General features: G+C 35.0%; 1 protein-coding gene and 1 long non-coding RNA gene across 5 annotated transcripts in view; one reads left to right on the top strand and one right to left on the bottom strand.

The window, feature by feature from the left end:
- LOC125664627 (dynein axonemal heavy chain 10-like) overlaps window positions 1-16,983 on the bottom strand; it is a 228,130-nt gene that overhangs the window by 146,392 nt on the left and 64,755 nt on the right. For all 4 annotated transcript variants that reach the window (XM_048897447.2, XM_056154597.1, XM_056154594.1 and 1 more), the window contains 7 exons: window positions 14,925-15,046; window positions 14,586-14,672; window positions 10,548-10,661; window positions 10,203-10,343; window positions 5,226-5,575; window positions 4,746-4,977; window positions 2,043-2,297 (listed from right to left, as the gene is read on the bottom strand). In XM_048897447.2, the coding sequence (XP_048753404.2) occupies window positions 2,043-2,297; window positions 4,746-4,977; window positions 5,226-5,575; window positions 10,203-10,343; window positions 10,548-10,661; window positions 14,586-14,672; window positions 14,925-15,046 (1,301 nt within the window). The remainder of the gene's footprint in view (window positions 1-2,042; window positions 2,298-4,745; window positions 4,978-5,225; window positions 5,576-10,202; window positions 10,344-10,547; window positions 10,662-14,585; window positions 14,673-14,924; window positions 15,047-16,983) is intronic.
- On the top strand, window positions 6,080-7,023 carry LOC130051908 (uncharacterized). The gene is made up of 2 exons (XR_008800170.1): window positions 6,080-6,496; window positions 6,723-7,023. It is a non-coding gene; the product is annotated as an uncharacterized LOC130051908 (long non-coding RNA).

Below are 16,983 nucleotides of genomic sequence, written 5' to 3'. Positions count from 1 at the left end.
AAGGTCAAACACCAAAGTAGAACAAGGTCTTCCATAAAGAATCTAAACACAAAATATGAAAGCTTTACCTTAAATAGTTCAGGAGATATTAATTTAATCAGGTTTCTAAGAAAGTGGGTCACGGTCACAAGATCAAATATGATTGTTTCAATAAGTCTTGTCATAAAGAATGTACAAACAAAATATGAAAGCCCTACATTGAAGAGTTTCGAAGGTATTTAACACATTATGTTTTCTTAAAAGTAGGTCTAATTCCAAGGTCACAAGGTCAAACTTCATGAAATGATAAGGTCTTGCCATAAAGAATCTATATACAAAATATGGAAGCCCTACCTTAAATAGTTCAGGAGATATTGAATAGGTCAGAGATTTAAAAAGAAGGTCCAACTCCAAGGTCAAGGTCAAACTTCACAAAATAATTAAGTCTTGCCATAATGAATATATAAATTTAATATGAAAGCCCTACCTTAAATAGTATAGGTCAGGGGTTTTTAAAAGGAGGTCAAACTCCAAGGTCAAAAGATCAAACACCATTGTGTACAAGATCTTGCAATAAATAATCTATACACAAATACTGAAAGCCCCATATTAAATAGTTCCAGCTATATTTAATAGACTAGGCTGTTTTCTTAAGAGTAGGTCATACTCCAAGTTCAAGGTCAAAGGTAATGATATGAAATAAAAGGTCTTGCCATAAGAAATATCCAGTTTGTATATACAAAATATGAAAGATCTACCTTAAATAGTTTGGGACATATTGAATAGGTCAGATTTTTATTAAAAGTAGGTCAGGCTTTAAGGTCAAGATCACAAGATCACACACCAGTGCATTATATGTAAGGTCTTTCCATAAAGAATGTATTTACAAAATATGAAAGCCCCAGTTTAAATAGTTCAGGAGATATTTTTAAAGATTTTCCCTATATACTCGCAAGTAAATCTTTGATCCCCTATTATGGCCCCATCCTACCCCCAGGGACCATGATTTGAACAAACTTCAATCTATTCCAAATTAGATCCTTTGATCCCCTCACATATATCACTACACAGAGATCTAATGAAACCGCATACAGAGGTCAAATCTAGTGACATTTTAATCATGCATATTCATCGATATGTTCATCCAATCAGAGAACTCTTCATATTTGCATTCGGTAAATGAAAAGTTTGGGGAAACAACAAAATATTGGCGCATGTTCAAAGTTTTAAAGATTGCAAGATTCAATCTTTAAAAGAGGAACAGAAATATGTGTTAATAGCTGTGCTGAATAATGAAGACTGCATCATGGAAGTCCCCCCCCCCCCTCCCCAGTAAATTAATCACCTGTCAACCTTTTCCTCTGTAAGTTTTGATTTCAATTCATATAACTTCTTAATTTGGGAGTTCCCTTTTCTATTGGTCTCTTACATAAAATAAAAATCCACACAAACAACAACTATTTGTAAAACTATACACTCTTTGAGGTGTCCTGGGCGTGTCTGGCATGTTGTTATTACCAGAATACTTTGGCAGCTGTTAGTAAGATTTCAGTGTTCCAAATGACTAGAGTTTGCAGTCAATTTAATAGCCAATGTGTTGATTGGTTAGACTAAAGGGTCACTAGATTTGACCTCCGTATGCAGTTTCGTTGGATCCCTGTGTGGCGATATACGTGAACGGATCAAAGGATCTAATTTTAATTAGATAGAACAAACTTGACTCTGCACTATGTGAAAACTTTCATGTAAATTTCAACTTTAATTTCTGGCCCAGAGGTTCTTGAGAAGAAGATTTTTAAATGACTCCACCCTATCTTTGCATTTTTGTGACTATCTCCCCTTTGAAGGGGATATGACCCTTCATTTGAACAAACTTGAATCCCCTTCACCCATAGATGATTTGTACCAAGTTTGATTGAAATTGGTCAAGTTGTTCTGGAGAAGATGAAAATGTGAAAACTTTACGGACAGACAAAAGGTGATCAGAATAGCTTACTTGAGCTAACTATATTTACAGTACATTGTTCCAAAATTTTCTGTGTCAAAATTCAATACATCCTTACATCCAATTCATCCCTGAGTTTATACAGAGATTCTTTTGCAGAGTCTCTTAAGATCTTTCCAAGATGTCCAATCCACTGCTTAGCATGCTCCTTCACAGAAGAAGCCAAAGGTCCCATATGGAGACGAATACAGTCCTGGTCTTTGACTAGTGGTAGGGTTTCTACCTCATCTATGGTCTTGTAGTAATACTGTAGTTTGTCATCAAATGCCACGACTGTCGGACCTTTCTGATACCACTTATCAGCAATGGCTTGCTGCAACAAAATGAATTTTTATGGCAAATCTAACGAGTTCTAATTGTAAAGGGGACCAATACTGATGTTTCCAAAACGTCCCCCATTTAAAAGTTGTCATTGTGCTTCTGCACAACCAATTATCTTACAGGTTTGATAGCATGTACATATGATGTCAGTATCATTCCATTTTTGTAATTCACAAGTGTAAGTCATTTTGACGGTGCTACTGAGTAAAGAGTCCAAAAATATATCTTCCACATAATTTTCAAAACATTTCATTGAAATCTCTGAATATCATCGATCAAAACCTGATGAAAGTTAAAAATTACAATGCACATGCATTCTCATGCATGCAAATTTGATTTAGCATCTATGGTTCACACCATTCATTAGGCATTCATATTGTAAACCTACAGCAGAAAAATAACTTCATTTTCGCCTTTAATTTGAAAGTTATGGCCACTTCAGTACCAAAAACTGAAAGAAAGCAATGTGTATGCATGCGAGTATGACTCAGCACTTCTGTTGATGTCATTCAACAGACTTTTGTATCATATACATACAGTATGATTTTCATAATAATTGCACCATATATAAGAAAGTTATGGTGATTTTAAAATCAACCAATCAGAATTCAGCACATGTGCATGCCATTTTCACCATAGCAATTTGTAAGAAATATCTAAACAAACCCAAAACCTAACCTTCAGAAGAATTTAATGGAAAACAAGAGGCCCAAAGGCCTAATCGGTCACCTGAATACTAGTTAAAAGTATCACTAATCCCAAGGGTTATGAAATGTAGAAAAAAAATTCCTATTCTGAATATCTAAGCCAAATTCTAATATTCAGCAACAGTATAAAACAAGACGTGTTCTTAAAACTTCAATGCCCTAAAAAGTGCATACACTAATGAAAGTATTTACATGATATATAATAATATATGCATTAACATTAAAAGATATTACTATTTTGGACTCATTCTCGAGACAAAACCCTAGCTGCGGTTGTGAAATTCACCATTTTTTTGTACATCCTTTTCTGCTATTCCTAAATATGCATTTAGATTTCATACTGTATCAGTCCTTCAAATCATTATATCAATTATTTTGGCACCATCCTGAAACCAAACCCTTACCTCTTAAGATCATGAAATTTACGATTTTGGTAAAGGACTACCTGCATCATCTAAATATCCATTTAGTTTCAATTTAGTATCAATAGCATTAAAGCAGATATCATTTATATGTTTAGCACATATACACTATACATACGAAGTTTGGCCCCACCCTGGAGTCAGAATCTCTACCCTGAGGATCCTGAAAGTTACAATTTTGGTAGAGACCTTCCTTTTCTATATCACTATGTATTTAGTTTTTCTTAAAGATATACAGGTATAAAGAAGATTTTTGAAAAGTGGTCAATTTTTGGCAGTTTTTGCCCCGCCCCTAAGGCCCCAGGGGTGCAGGAGTCCTGAAATTTACAACTTATGTCCCCTTTGTCTCAAAGATGCTTCATACCAAATTTGAAAAGAATTGGAATAGTAGTTAGCAAGAAATTAAAATTGTTCAATTTTTAACACATGACACCAACTAATTGTAATGTCACCTAAGTTTACTCATGTGACCCAAAAAAAATCTTGTTCTGAATACCTAAGCTAAATTCTAAAATTCAGCAAAGTATAAACAAGATGTTTTCTTAAAACTTAAATGGCCATAAAAGTGCCTATACTGATGAAAGATTTTACATAATATATGTAACATTAACACAATATGTTTAATTTGGACCAGCAGTGTCTGGGGTTGCGAAGTTCACAACTTTGGTACATCTTATTCTGCTTTTCCTAAATATGCATTTAGGTTTTATACTGTATCAGCAAACTGAAAGAAGTCTTTTAAATGATGAAGACAATATTTGGCTCCACTCTTATCCCCGAGGATCAAGAAATTTACAATTTTGGTAAAGGACTACATACTCCTTCAAAATATCTGTTTAGTCGATAGCATTAAAAAAGATATTATCTAAATGTTTTATACATATACACTATATATATACCAAGTTTGGCCCGCCCTTGAGTAAGAACCTCTATCCCAGGGATCATGAAATTTACAATTTTGGTAGAGGCCTTCCTGCTCTATATCACTATGCATTTAGATTTTCTTAAGAGATATGCAGTTGTAAAGAAGATTAATTTTTTGAAAATTGGTGAATTTTTGGCAGATTTTGCCCCGCCTCTAAGGTCCCAGGGGTGCAGGAGTCCTGAAATTTACAATTCATATAAAAACGTAATATTACAGTCCTTCAAAAATTGAACCTTCAAAAGACGATGCATGCGCATGTATGTACGTTGGCATTTTTTATTACGACAATTTATAGATACACATATTATTTACCTATGCTGTGAATATCAACTCCAAAAGTTCCCACAATTAGCATATAAACACATTTACAATGTTCATGTACATACCTTGTCAACTTTCCAAATGCTCCTATATTTCTTCCATCTGTTGAGATACCTCGTCATGCTGGTGAGAGTATTTTTAATATCAGTCTGAATGGTTTGAACATAATCTATGACTTCAGGATTGGCAGAAATATCAGTGAAAAAACAAAAAACATAAGGTTCATCTTCTCCTTCCACCTTCTGAGGTGGGGTCTCAATACAGGTCCCCTGCATCCATCTCACAAATGACTTAGTACTGTTGAAGAGTGAAAAGTATATGTATTACCATGTATGAACCAGCTGCAGCAGTTTTACATGTATATCTAGGTACAAAATTGTTAACCTTCTTTTCATACTTACTGAGTGATACAACACTGTTGCTAAACATGGACTGCATAGAATTAGATTTTGTCTTACAAAAAATAATACTTTGAATTCCTACTCATACAACATTACTTTATTATGAATTTTTCAGAGAAAGCACTAAAAGGTAAGTACACATACCCTTCTACACAATCTCTCACACACTGAAGAGTCAGTTTATAAACTTCATTGGCCTGAGGGTGAAGCACCACATCAGGAGCTGCCAGTAGAGTCTCCACCTGGTACAATGGTTTTTCTGTCCTTAAAGCCACCTCAAATTTGCGTATATTGTTCATAATTAACTTGGTTAAAGCATCATACACTTTCTTCTCCCAGTATGAATAATATGCATTCAACTTGGGAGATCGACCCGAGTTTGTGTGCACAACAAGTCCCTCCATTTTTGTCAATAATGGTCCTATTGCACGATATTTTCTCGCTAGAATCTCAAAATCTCTGGCTCTTTCTCTTTCCACATGTTCAAAATACTCCTACAAGAAACCATAAATTGATAGTCTTTCTGTAATTTCATGATTTCATTTTTTAATTAGAGTACTGGAAACGGTACATAATACACCCATGAAAAGCTTATGCACAGTTTTCAAAATTAGCCACTGGCCCGAAAACCAAGTCTTGTAAAATTGGAATTGGACTTATAAAAATATTACATATACAAGGCCGCCAGGCCTGTGCTTTTCATCAATATCAAGACCTTTCTGTTCAAATTTTATAATTAATAGTATATATATTGTACCTGTTTCTATCACATCTGAACTAATTTGTAGTAAACCTGCAGTACTCTTGAACTCCCTATTCAAAGTTCTTTTCAAAACTGAAACTAAAACTGTCCTTTCGGGACTAATTATTTTTATCGAATCATGGGACATGATATAGTGCAGTTTCTTGATTATCTTTCTGGACCATCCCCCCTCCCCCGCTTTTCCACATTGCCATACATGCCAACTTTCCCGATTTAGGCGGGATCTCCCCGATTTTACCCTCCGGTCCCGCTTTCCCGATCGGGAAAGCAAAATTACCCTAAAATCCCGATTTGAAATTTTTTCCGACCAAAATTTCCGATTTCACGATTGAAAACGAGTTTGAAAGCAGGATAATCGTGAAATCTCGTGACCAGAATTGGAAATCCCGCGTCATTTCTGAACTGGCCAATCAGAAATCGGGACAATAGTCAGCCATTGCTGTTTACCTGTGTCGCATGGTGTCGGGTTGGTCTGCCTGTGTCGGGGTGTTTATTGGACAGTACAAAGCATGTTTTGATAGTAATTAATCGGGAAGACGGATTTCAAATTGACCTATCCTTTACACAAACGTGAATGACAACGATGCTAGTGTCACCACCAAACAATCGGACATTCCGCCTCTCGCTGACAGCATCCAAAATTTGCAATAAGGTACGTCAAGTATATATTTTTTCCAACTATAATAATATAGGCTATCCAAATCTATCCGTCTATAGCGATGTATTATATAGTCTATATAGTGTAGTATTCATTAAATATACTTTGTGATGCGTAATTCGCACAAGTCTGTACTGAATTTTTTATTTAGCAAGTAGCCTTAATTTACGAGTAAAACGGAATATTTTGATGTGGTTTTTTTTCCTGGTAATTATTTCAGATGTCATGGGTGCAAAGGTTTTGTTTGCAAACTTCATAGCAGGGCAGATCACTCCTTTTTTGGTTGCAATGCAGATTATTCCACCAGTCTCTGCAAGCCCATGTTTACAGACAAGCAAGATCGCCTTTGCAGTCGTACCTAAATGCATGTGCTTTAATTTAAATTTTGATATATAGACCGGCCAATGTTTATTGTATGGTGTAAAAGGATGCAACCTTAAATATTGTTTGATATTATGTATGTGACTTGTTGGAGAAGATTTTTTGCTGAATAGATGATTTTAATAAAATATTAATGTATATCTTTCAAAGTTTTTTTTATATAGTTAATGGTCAAACACATTTGATGTTGTGTTAATATATGATACATTAACTATGATTTGATTGATATTTTATTTGAAAAGACAAATATTTATTTTCATGGTAAAATGTCGTGAATTTTGAGCGTTGAAAAAAGGTCGTCGCGCGCAAAATCCCCCATGGGGATTTTCAAAAGTTGGCATGTATGCATTGCTGGATCCTATATATATATATATATATATATATGTGTGTGTGTGTGTGTGTGTGTGTGTGTGTGTAGTTAAGGAGGCTCAGTTTGAGTTGATGTAGACAGAAAATGGAAATTGGCATGTCATTACCAGAGATTCAAAAAAAATTTAGTTAGAAGTTGAGAATTGAGTAGAATGTCAGTTTTGTGTATTGCTCAAAAATCACTACTGGGGCCCTAATGTTGTTGGGCAGACATGTAAAGTGGCACTTGGTTGGTTGAATTACACCGATCTTCATTTTACAAGGTCTGTTTCGCTATTTCAATGAAAATGACCTGCAGTTAGACTTTGTCAACAGTGATTTTCCATGATGTGCACTTGAGTTGGCATTGGGGCATGTCACAGATGTGAGTGATTTTGTACCCTGTGTCAGGTTTCTGTCGAAAGGGTTGCATGCAGTCATCCTTGACATTGACCGAGCTTTTCTGCAGAGACTGACTGTTTCTCCAAGGAATGCATAGATTGTCGGTCATCTGTCTGTGTCTCTAGTACTTGGTTTAGACAGCTGTTGAAAGGTGAGTGATTTCTCTCCCTTTGGGAAGACGTGCATGGTACTTGGTGAATTGCGTCGCTTGTGGAGACTCGCACCTTGATGTGTGACTTTGACCTTGACCCCCTTTCAAAGTCAACCCCCAAACCTTGGGGAGAGAGTGTGACATTGACCTTTGACCGTGACACAGTTTTCAAGGTCATTGAAAATTGACAATCCTGTTGCAGTGGATTCTAGGTCTTTGAGTGATGAACTTTTAAGACGTATAATATCACTGACTTTCGGAGACAATCACTGGGTTTAAGTGTCTGTGGATTTCTGAGATTCATCTCTCACAGAAATGGGTTTTGATGTGAATTCACCAGCAAAGGTTTCAGCTGTGAAAATATCATGTGACTACTCCTTGGAGTTTAAGTAACAAGCTCTATGACAGAAAACGTCATTTTTCAGCACTTATTTGCCCCCGGAGCCAATACAAAAGTTCTAAAACCTTATTGCACATCTACAGGACACCACCAGTCATTTTTCAATAGATGATTTGGCTACTGCATAAATTATAAAAGGAGTTCTGGGAATCAGGGTTTGTTTCAGAAAAACGTTTTTCACCTCCCATTTGGGCCCATGGTGAAAATGAAAATTCTGAAACCTTATTGCACATCTATAGGACACCACCAATTATCTTCCAAAAGACAATTTGATTACTGTATAAAATGGCAGAGGAGTTCAGGGAACCAGGGTTTTTTCTTTTCGAAAGAACATCGTTTTTTGACTCCCATTTGGGCCCCAGGGTGAAAATGAAAATTCTATAAGACACCACCCATTACCTTTCAAAGGATTATTTGGGTACTGTGTAAAATGTAAGAGGAATTCAGGGAACAATGTTTTTTTTTAGAAATGAAAGAAAAAGTGAGCAAGCTCACATACCCCATGCTTCAACATTGCTTGACAATGCCTTACATAATGAATGATAATGCTATGCATTACTGCAAGAACAGGACAGACGGGCTCGAAATTCTAAGTTCAAAAGGGGCATAACTCCCAGAAAAATTATTGAATCAGAATTTCCTGGGAATATGCACACCTACACTGTGTGTCCTTATTAACTACAAAGTTTCACAAAAATTCTGTGGAGCGGTCTCAGAGGAGTTGACAAAAAAGGGAGTGAAGGACTGACAGAATGACTGATGGGTTAAAAACATTATACCTCCACAACTTCGTTGCGTGGGGTATAAAAATGTTGTTTTTTGACTCCCATTTGGGCCCCAGAGTAAAAATGAAAATTCCGAAAGCTTATTGCACATCTACAGGACACCACCATTCATCTTCCGAAAGATGATTTTGCTATTGTATTCAATGTAAGAGGAGTTTTAGGAACCAGATGTATGTATAAATTGTCTTTTTCAACCCCTATTTCATCCCCAGGGTGAAAATGAAAATTCCAAAACCTTATTGCACATCTACAGCCAGGACACCACCAATCATCTTCCAAAAGGTCGACTGGTTACTGATGAAGGAGGAGTTTAAGGATAAAGAAAGTGTGACAGACGGACGGACGGACGGAACAAGGTAACAACAATATATACCCGAACTTTCTTTAGAAAGTGTGCGGGTATAACAAAATAGAAATTAGCATAACTTTTTTATACTTTAAATATTCGAATTCAAAATAAGAAATGCAAAACTTCAGTCTAAGAACAGTGTATTTACAATGTTTAAATCAAATCTCTTCAAGAATTTTTAAGATATACTCTTTTTAGTTTAAAAAATGACTAAGTCCATCTGTAGAAAAAAGCCTGCAACTTGGAGGAAAAATTGTCCAATCAATATGTAAATAGCAGGTGCACATCTTCATATGTAAAGTAATAAGTCTACAAATTTTCAGAAAAATCCATGCACTAGTTTCTCAGAACATGCCCGGACAAAATCAGACAGACGGACTGACAGACAGACATCGTGATTCCAATATCCCCCCTCCCCACCTTTGTTTCAAAACTCAAAAACTGTAGGAGAAAGTAAACAGACAAATCATGTACTCTCTACGTAATATTTCCTCAAAACATGTAATTTTCTTAAAAATTGAAGAAAATCAAAGTCCTTGCCACATGCACATGCCCATACAAACACTCTGTAAAGAAGATTCTCACTTCAAAAATGTGGGAGGAGTTGGTTGGACAAATTATACCACTTCCATATCACATTAATTTTCAAATAACAGGGCAAACCTCCTGCAAGAGAGGTTGAAAGGTTGAAATGGATCAAAATTGAAACATGATCTAGAGTTACCTACAGAGATGCTACATAGCAAGTTTCAGCTTGATATGCGACAGACAAATGAAAATATAAACAGAACCCCCTCCCCCAACGAACGGATGGACAGACATGTAGACATCACTGTACCATAATCTAAAGACGGATGTATAAAAACACTAAAATAAGCCCTTACCTTACAGCTTGGCAGAGTATCTGGATACTTTTGAGGTGGTGGTTTAAACAGGTTACAGTTCTCAATCATTTGCAATCTCTGATTAATGTCCTTGGCATTCTTCTGTATTTGGTTGACTAGAGACTCAAATTTTCCAATAGCCTAAAAATTGTTAGCTTACATTTATCCAAAATTTTATAACACAGAATTTGCTCTAATTGCTTTATTTTAATGCTGTTAATTCTATTCTATTTATTTCAACATAATTTCATTGCTTTAATTTTCCATTACGTACACTTCTATGAATAGTTTCTTTTCCATTCTGAATGACCTTATACATTACTCTTTGTGCTGAACTTTACTCACATTTCTGCACTTCAGGACAAAATCATTGATACCCAAGGAATTCCAGTTCAGGCGTTTCGAACCTGGTCTTATCACTCTACGAAGTTCTCGCATGTGGTCCTCCAACAAACTTGTCTGCAAATAATTTAAGCATTTGAGAAACCAATACAATTCAAACATTTTTCCAGACTATAAAGAATAATACCTCTTCAGGACATTTAAAGAGCAATATATGATAGGAAATAATATGAACCCTTAAAATGGTAACAAGAGGCCCACAGGCCTTATCACTCACCTGAGTTTTAGTTATAAGTATGGATCACTAGCACCAAAGGCTATCAAATCTAGAAAAAATTTCCTGTTCTGCATATCTAACCTAAATTCTAATATTCAGCAACAGTATAAAACAATATGTGCTCTTAAAACTTAAATGCCCCTGAAAGCGCCTATATTGATGAAAGACTTTACATAATAAATGCAACATTAAAATGATATGGCCAATCTGGACCCATCCTAGAGTCAAAACCCTGGGTTACAAAATTCACAATTTTGGTATATCCTTATCTGCTTTTCCTAAATATACATTCAGTTTTTATATCATATATCAGCAAACTTCAAGAAGTCTTTCAAATGATAAAGACAATAATCACTATAATCATTTTGGCCCCACCCTGGAACCAAACCTTTACCCCTGGGATCACAAAATTTACAATTATGGTAAAGGACTACCTACTTCTAAATATCCATTTAGTAACAATAGCATTTAAATTTTCAAATTTTATTTTTTCAATTTTAAATCCAACTTCTTGGGTATTTCATTTAATTTCAATTTAGTATCAATAGCATTTGATTTGAGCTGAAAATTTTCAAATTTTATTTTTTCATTTTTATGGTCTACAATGCTTATCTAAAGAATTTTTAATGGTCAACCAAAATTTGAATACCAGTTGTTGAGTTATAAGTGAGACACAGAACTCACAATTCTTTGCTAACAAGGCTCGTGGCATGTTTCTATTTGTAAACATATAGATTGCTCAATAGAAAATAGCATGTTTAAAACAAAATGAGATGTGCCAAACACTAAAAACTATTTAATTGTGTTCAAAATTAACTTGCAAATTGAAAATATCTGCTTTAAATGAAACCTTTTCTAGTATATGTAACCTATGTAAACAAAAACATGGCATGAACCTTGTCTACGTATCAAAGAATTGTGACCTCTGTATCTCCCATGTACCTCAACAACTGACATTAAAATTTTTGTTGAACATTAGAAATACCTCAGTTAAGCATTCTAAACATTAAAAATGGAAAAATAAAATTTGAAAATTTTCAGCTCAAATCATGTCCATGTCCCTTTAAGAAGACATTATTTAAATATTTTACATATATATGTATACACCATATAGTGCTATAGCAAAAAGTATTCAATTTTTCAAAATGGTGATGGTTGCTAAGGGCTGTTCCAGAAATGATCAAATGGGGGGGTCAGGCGGCAAATGATATTTTTTTGTGTGGGTGGTCGTATTTTTTCATATTTTAATTGGTCCGTGGTTGGACTGTTAAAAAAATATTTATTATGGGTAGTGGGTAGTTTTTATTGTTTTATTTTGTGCCACGTGGGTGTTGAGTTTTCAGAAATTTTTTATTATCGCTCTTGTCGTGTTGGTTACAAAACGTCGGAGGGAAAATTGAAAATGTACTTTCGAAATCAGAAATCGGAAGTAACATAGAACTATTCGAGTTGTCGCTCTTTGCAGCGCATAACTTTCCATTACGGCACTCTTCAAATTAGAGGCGCGTTTAGTAGGGTCCCTTTGGACGTGATGGCGGCGAACTCTGTTCTGTAGATTATTACAGTTTACAGTGCATCGATTTTGGGAATATTTTGAAACCAATAGGTATTCCGTTTTCTAATAAAAATAGGCAAACCTTAGTTGATTTATACGAGGGTACCAATGCGTTATATTTATCAGTCGGTGTGATGGTGATATAGAGGCCTCTGGGCGCGGGCTCCATTAGAAGACGAACGATTCCTGGAAAAACATATCCATACCCATTTCATGATAATAGCATCGTTTGGACTCCCAATCTTTCCAACATTCCCGCCATAGATGCCTTTGATTGTTGATGTGACATCGTTTCTTCAGAACTACTGTGATACAATGTTGCACAGGCATTACCGCGTCATTGACTAGAATGTTTGTCCCGAAAACCTCGCGAGATTTGTACCGTTTTCATTTTTAAAAATATTTTTGTGGTGGGTCTGGTTAGTTGTTTTTTTTATTAGATGGGTCATTGTAAAATGAGTTTATTAATTTGATGGGTCATGGGGTAATTTTTTATTTTTTTTTATGGGTGCTTGGTATATACAAAAGGTGCCTCCCGACCCCCCCATGTATTTATTTCTGGAATAGCCCGAAGTGAATCATTGCGCATCTCAGTTGACTAGTACTTTTCCGAGTTTATGTACATTTTGATAAACAAAGGTTAGTATCTTTGTCTCTTGCATTGAATTATAAGGAATGACTTTAATTCTGGGGCAAATTATATGAGTGTAACCTGGTTTGGGTCAGTTTACGCTTTCGCGGATTATAAAGCATAAACTGACCCAAACCAAACCAGGTTATACTCGTATAGCTTGCCCCAGAATTAAAGTCATTCCTTAAATAACACAAATTACAGCCAACACTCAAACACTACATCTATAAGTCCCTAATATTAAACTTCCCATTTAGGTCTATTATTAATTTATTTCAATATGTCCAGGCAGATCCTGGATTAAATATAGGATTCAAAATCCTATTCCCTCTATTATCAATAACCAATGGTTCTTGAGAAGAAGAATTTTAAAAAGTTTTCCTACATATTTACATGTAAAATTATGATCCCCTATTGCGGCACCACCCTACCCCCGGGGACCATGATTTTAACAAACTTTAATTTGCACTATGTCAGGAAGCTTTCATGTAAATTTCAACTTTTCTGGCCCAGTCGTTCTTGAGAAAATTTTAGATTTTTCCTATATATTAGCAGGTAAAACTTTGATCCCTATGGTGGCCCTACCCTACCTACAATTTAATTAAACTTGAATCTACACTAGGTCAGGATGCTTTGATGTCAATTTAACTTTTCTAGCCCAGTGGTTTTTGAGAGGAAGATTTTGAAAGATTTTTCCTATACATTGTATATCGACATATAAAACTTTGATCCTCTATTGTGGCCTCACCTTTCCCCCAGGACATGATTTGAACAAACCTGAATTTGCACTATGTCAAGAAGCTTTCATGTAAGTTTTCTGACCTAATGAACCATCGAGAAGGTTTTTTAAAAAGATTTAAACTATATAATTGCATGAAAAACTTTGATCCTTCATTCTTGCCCTGGGGCCATGATTTGAACAATCTTAAATCTGCACTTTGTCTAGAAGCTTTCACGTAAAATTTCAATTTTTCTGGCCTAAGGGTTCTGGAGAAGAATTTTAAATGACACTACCCTATGTTGCTTTTTTGTGATTAATCTCCCCTTTGAAGGGAGCATGCCCTTCATTTTTACAAACTTGAATCCCCATCACCCAAGGATGATTTGTTCCAAGTTTGATTGAAAATGGCCAAGTGGTTCTGGAGAGGATGAAAACGTGAAAAGTATGGATGGACAGGACAAACAACAAAGAAAAGGTGATCATGTAGAAATGCTTTCTTGAGCTTTCAGCTCAGGTGAACTGAAAATGATTCTGTGTCATCCTTTTAAATATGATAGTGGAAGGACTAGTGAAATGCTTCGCGGACTAGTAAACATTGATAGTCTCCAAGTCCGTATGGACAGATGCTTGAAAAAGTCAATTTCAAACCCTGAACGAAATTGTAGTTTTGACAAATCTGCAAATTCTAATGCCCATAAAATATGATGAAATCAAAGTGCCATTAAAACTTTGTTGCAAACATTCTAGCTGTCCATTCAATATTTGGAAAAAATTTCTTCATAAGCATTATTTGTCATTACTGTAGTACTGATCTTTGAACGAAATATTAATTTCACACAAAAATACCAGTCCCTTACCTCTGCTTGATCCAGAGAAGACAACAGAGCATGATATCTGCTAAGCATGAATCTAAGACCCTCAACGTAGTTTATGTACTTCTCTTCCTGTTAATGAAAAAAAAAAATTATGACTAACTTTCCATTAATTTCGTAGGTTTATAAATAAACAATACATCCATTCTGTAATTTGAGAAAGGAAATTACTGGTCAATAAACAAAACACACTCAACATTAGTTTATGCTAACTGAACAGAATACAAAGAGTTTTCTTTCAGCATACATTTAAAGAAAGCTTACAGAAATAAGGTGAACACTTTTAAGAAACCTTGATTTTCTTTGTCTTCATCCACACATTACCTGTAGAGCTACATTTCTAGCTAACTCTGGAACAGAAAATCCCAGTTGTTCCATATATTTGGTCTCAGAAATGATTTCTGTAAGCTGTGGATCAAAGTCTACCAAGTACTTTAGTTGAACTCCTGCAATTTTAGCAAACAATAATCTATATTCATCTGTAAACTCTGCCTACACAATTTAGAATGTATTGTGCAAACATAAATAGACTTTGTGAATATAAGACACCAATATTTGGATCAAGGTAACAAAGTTGGATATGTCAAAAACACCAACAATTCATATTCGAATAGTCAATGAAAGTATTCAAATATTCTGTGTGAAAAATAAACTGATACGTTTCATTACAACATGCACTTATTCATGTATGTACATTATGTTGCTTTCTTTTTAAAAATATATATAACTAGAGATTGTTTTTATAAAAACAAATGTCTCCCCAGCTCCCCAAATTGGAAGTGCTCCAAATGAAACCTCCTCCCTTTAATGTACTCCATGGTATGAAGGAGAAAGCATGAGTAGGAACATAGACAATATGAACTCCGATAAGCCACATAGGAGAAGTGTTCACAAACTATTTTACATCCTCCACCCCTCAGATCCACTATAACTTTAAGGACAACAATTGGATCCTCCTGCAAAAAGCATATCTGCAAACAGCATTGAAGTATCGTTCAAAATTTGAAGTCAATCGGATAAGCCATATAAGAGAAGTGTTCACAAGCTATATTACATCCTCCACCCCTCTCAGATCCACTATAACTATTAGAAAAATAATTTGATCCTCCTGTCGTGACAATTAATATATGCACATCTACAAATGGCAATGAGCATTGTATAAAGTTTCAAGTCTATCAGATAAGCCATATAGGAGGAGAAGCGTTCACAAGATTTTTTGACAGACAGACGGAAGGACGGACGGACGGACAGAAAGTACAAAAACAATATGTCTCCCCCTGAAAGAGGGGAGACATAATTTCATTGGTGTAAATGGATACATTTCCCAGTGTATGTCGAGGCAATTTATGTCCAATGTTTGAAAGAAAGAAATTTACTTGGGACAAATAAAACTCAACTTTTGAATGATTTGAGAATGTTATAAAAACAAACATCTTGGCCTCAATTTCTTATAATTAACTGATTTACTAATGATTTGACAATTTGCCACGAGATGTACAACACAAGATAAACAAGTAATCGTATTGAATTCCAAGAAAATGAGCAGTGTACAACATATTGCGATCAAGAGAATAATTTGTTCACTTTTGTTTAGAAAAAATCGACAAGTTCACTTGACAGTCAGTTTCAAATCAACCTCTACAAAATCAATTGGAGAAATAGAGCGAGATAACTCTGAATGAAATATTCCAATTTATTTTGCCAGAGTTATCTTTCTTTCATTTTGTCTCATACTATTATGAAGAATGTAAGAATTATCCTGATTCAAATATCATCTCATTGAACAAATATTCAAACATTCGAATATTCATTGACGACCCTAGACAAAATATATGAATTTTTACAGTAACTCTATAATTGACATAAATTCTGAAAACAGCATACAGACCAGTGCCAACAAAAGTGTGTGCTTTTTATGCATGTGCTAAAGTCTTGCTAGCTCTTTACTTTTTACAAATAAGATTAAAGAAACATGAACTTAAATCATTAAACAAACTGTACTACAAGTAGTACATCCGCACATAACATGGCATATCATGCAATAGGTCATTACTGTAACGAGACTTTCAATAACTTTTATGTAGAGGTGATTTTAGCAGTTTTGAATCTTTTATTAAATCCAACAAGATGTGTTTGTGAAACACAAATGCCCCCGATAATGGTCAACTCCAAAGATGGCCAAGGTCACAAGGACAAATATCTTGGTACCATGCCAGTAGAAAGATCTTGTCATAAGAAATGTTTATGTGCAACATGAAAGCTCTAATATTTACCATTTAGAAATTATGACTAATGTCAACATTTTTAAAAGTAGGTCAAATGTCAAGGTCAAAAGGTTTAGTACCCATGGAAAGGTCTTGTCAAGGAATACTCATGTGAAATA

This window comes from Ostrea edulis, chromosome 1 (assembly GCF_947568905.1).
Source record: "Ostrea edulis chromosome 1, xbOstEdul1.1, whole genome shotgun sequence".
NCBI classification, from domain to species: Eukaryota; Metazoa; Mollusca; class Bivalvia; order Ostreida; family Ostreidae; genus Ostrea; species Ostrea edulis.
Note: the sequence above shows the minus strand (reverse complement) of the source record. Positions and strands in the feature narration are given on the sequence as shown.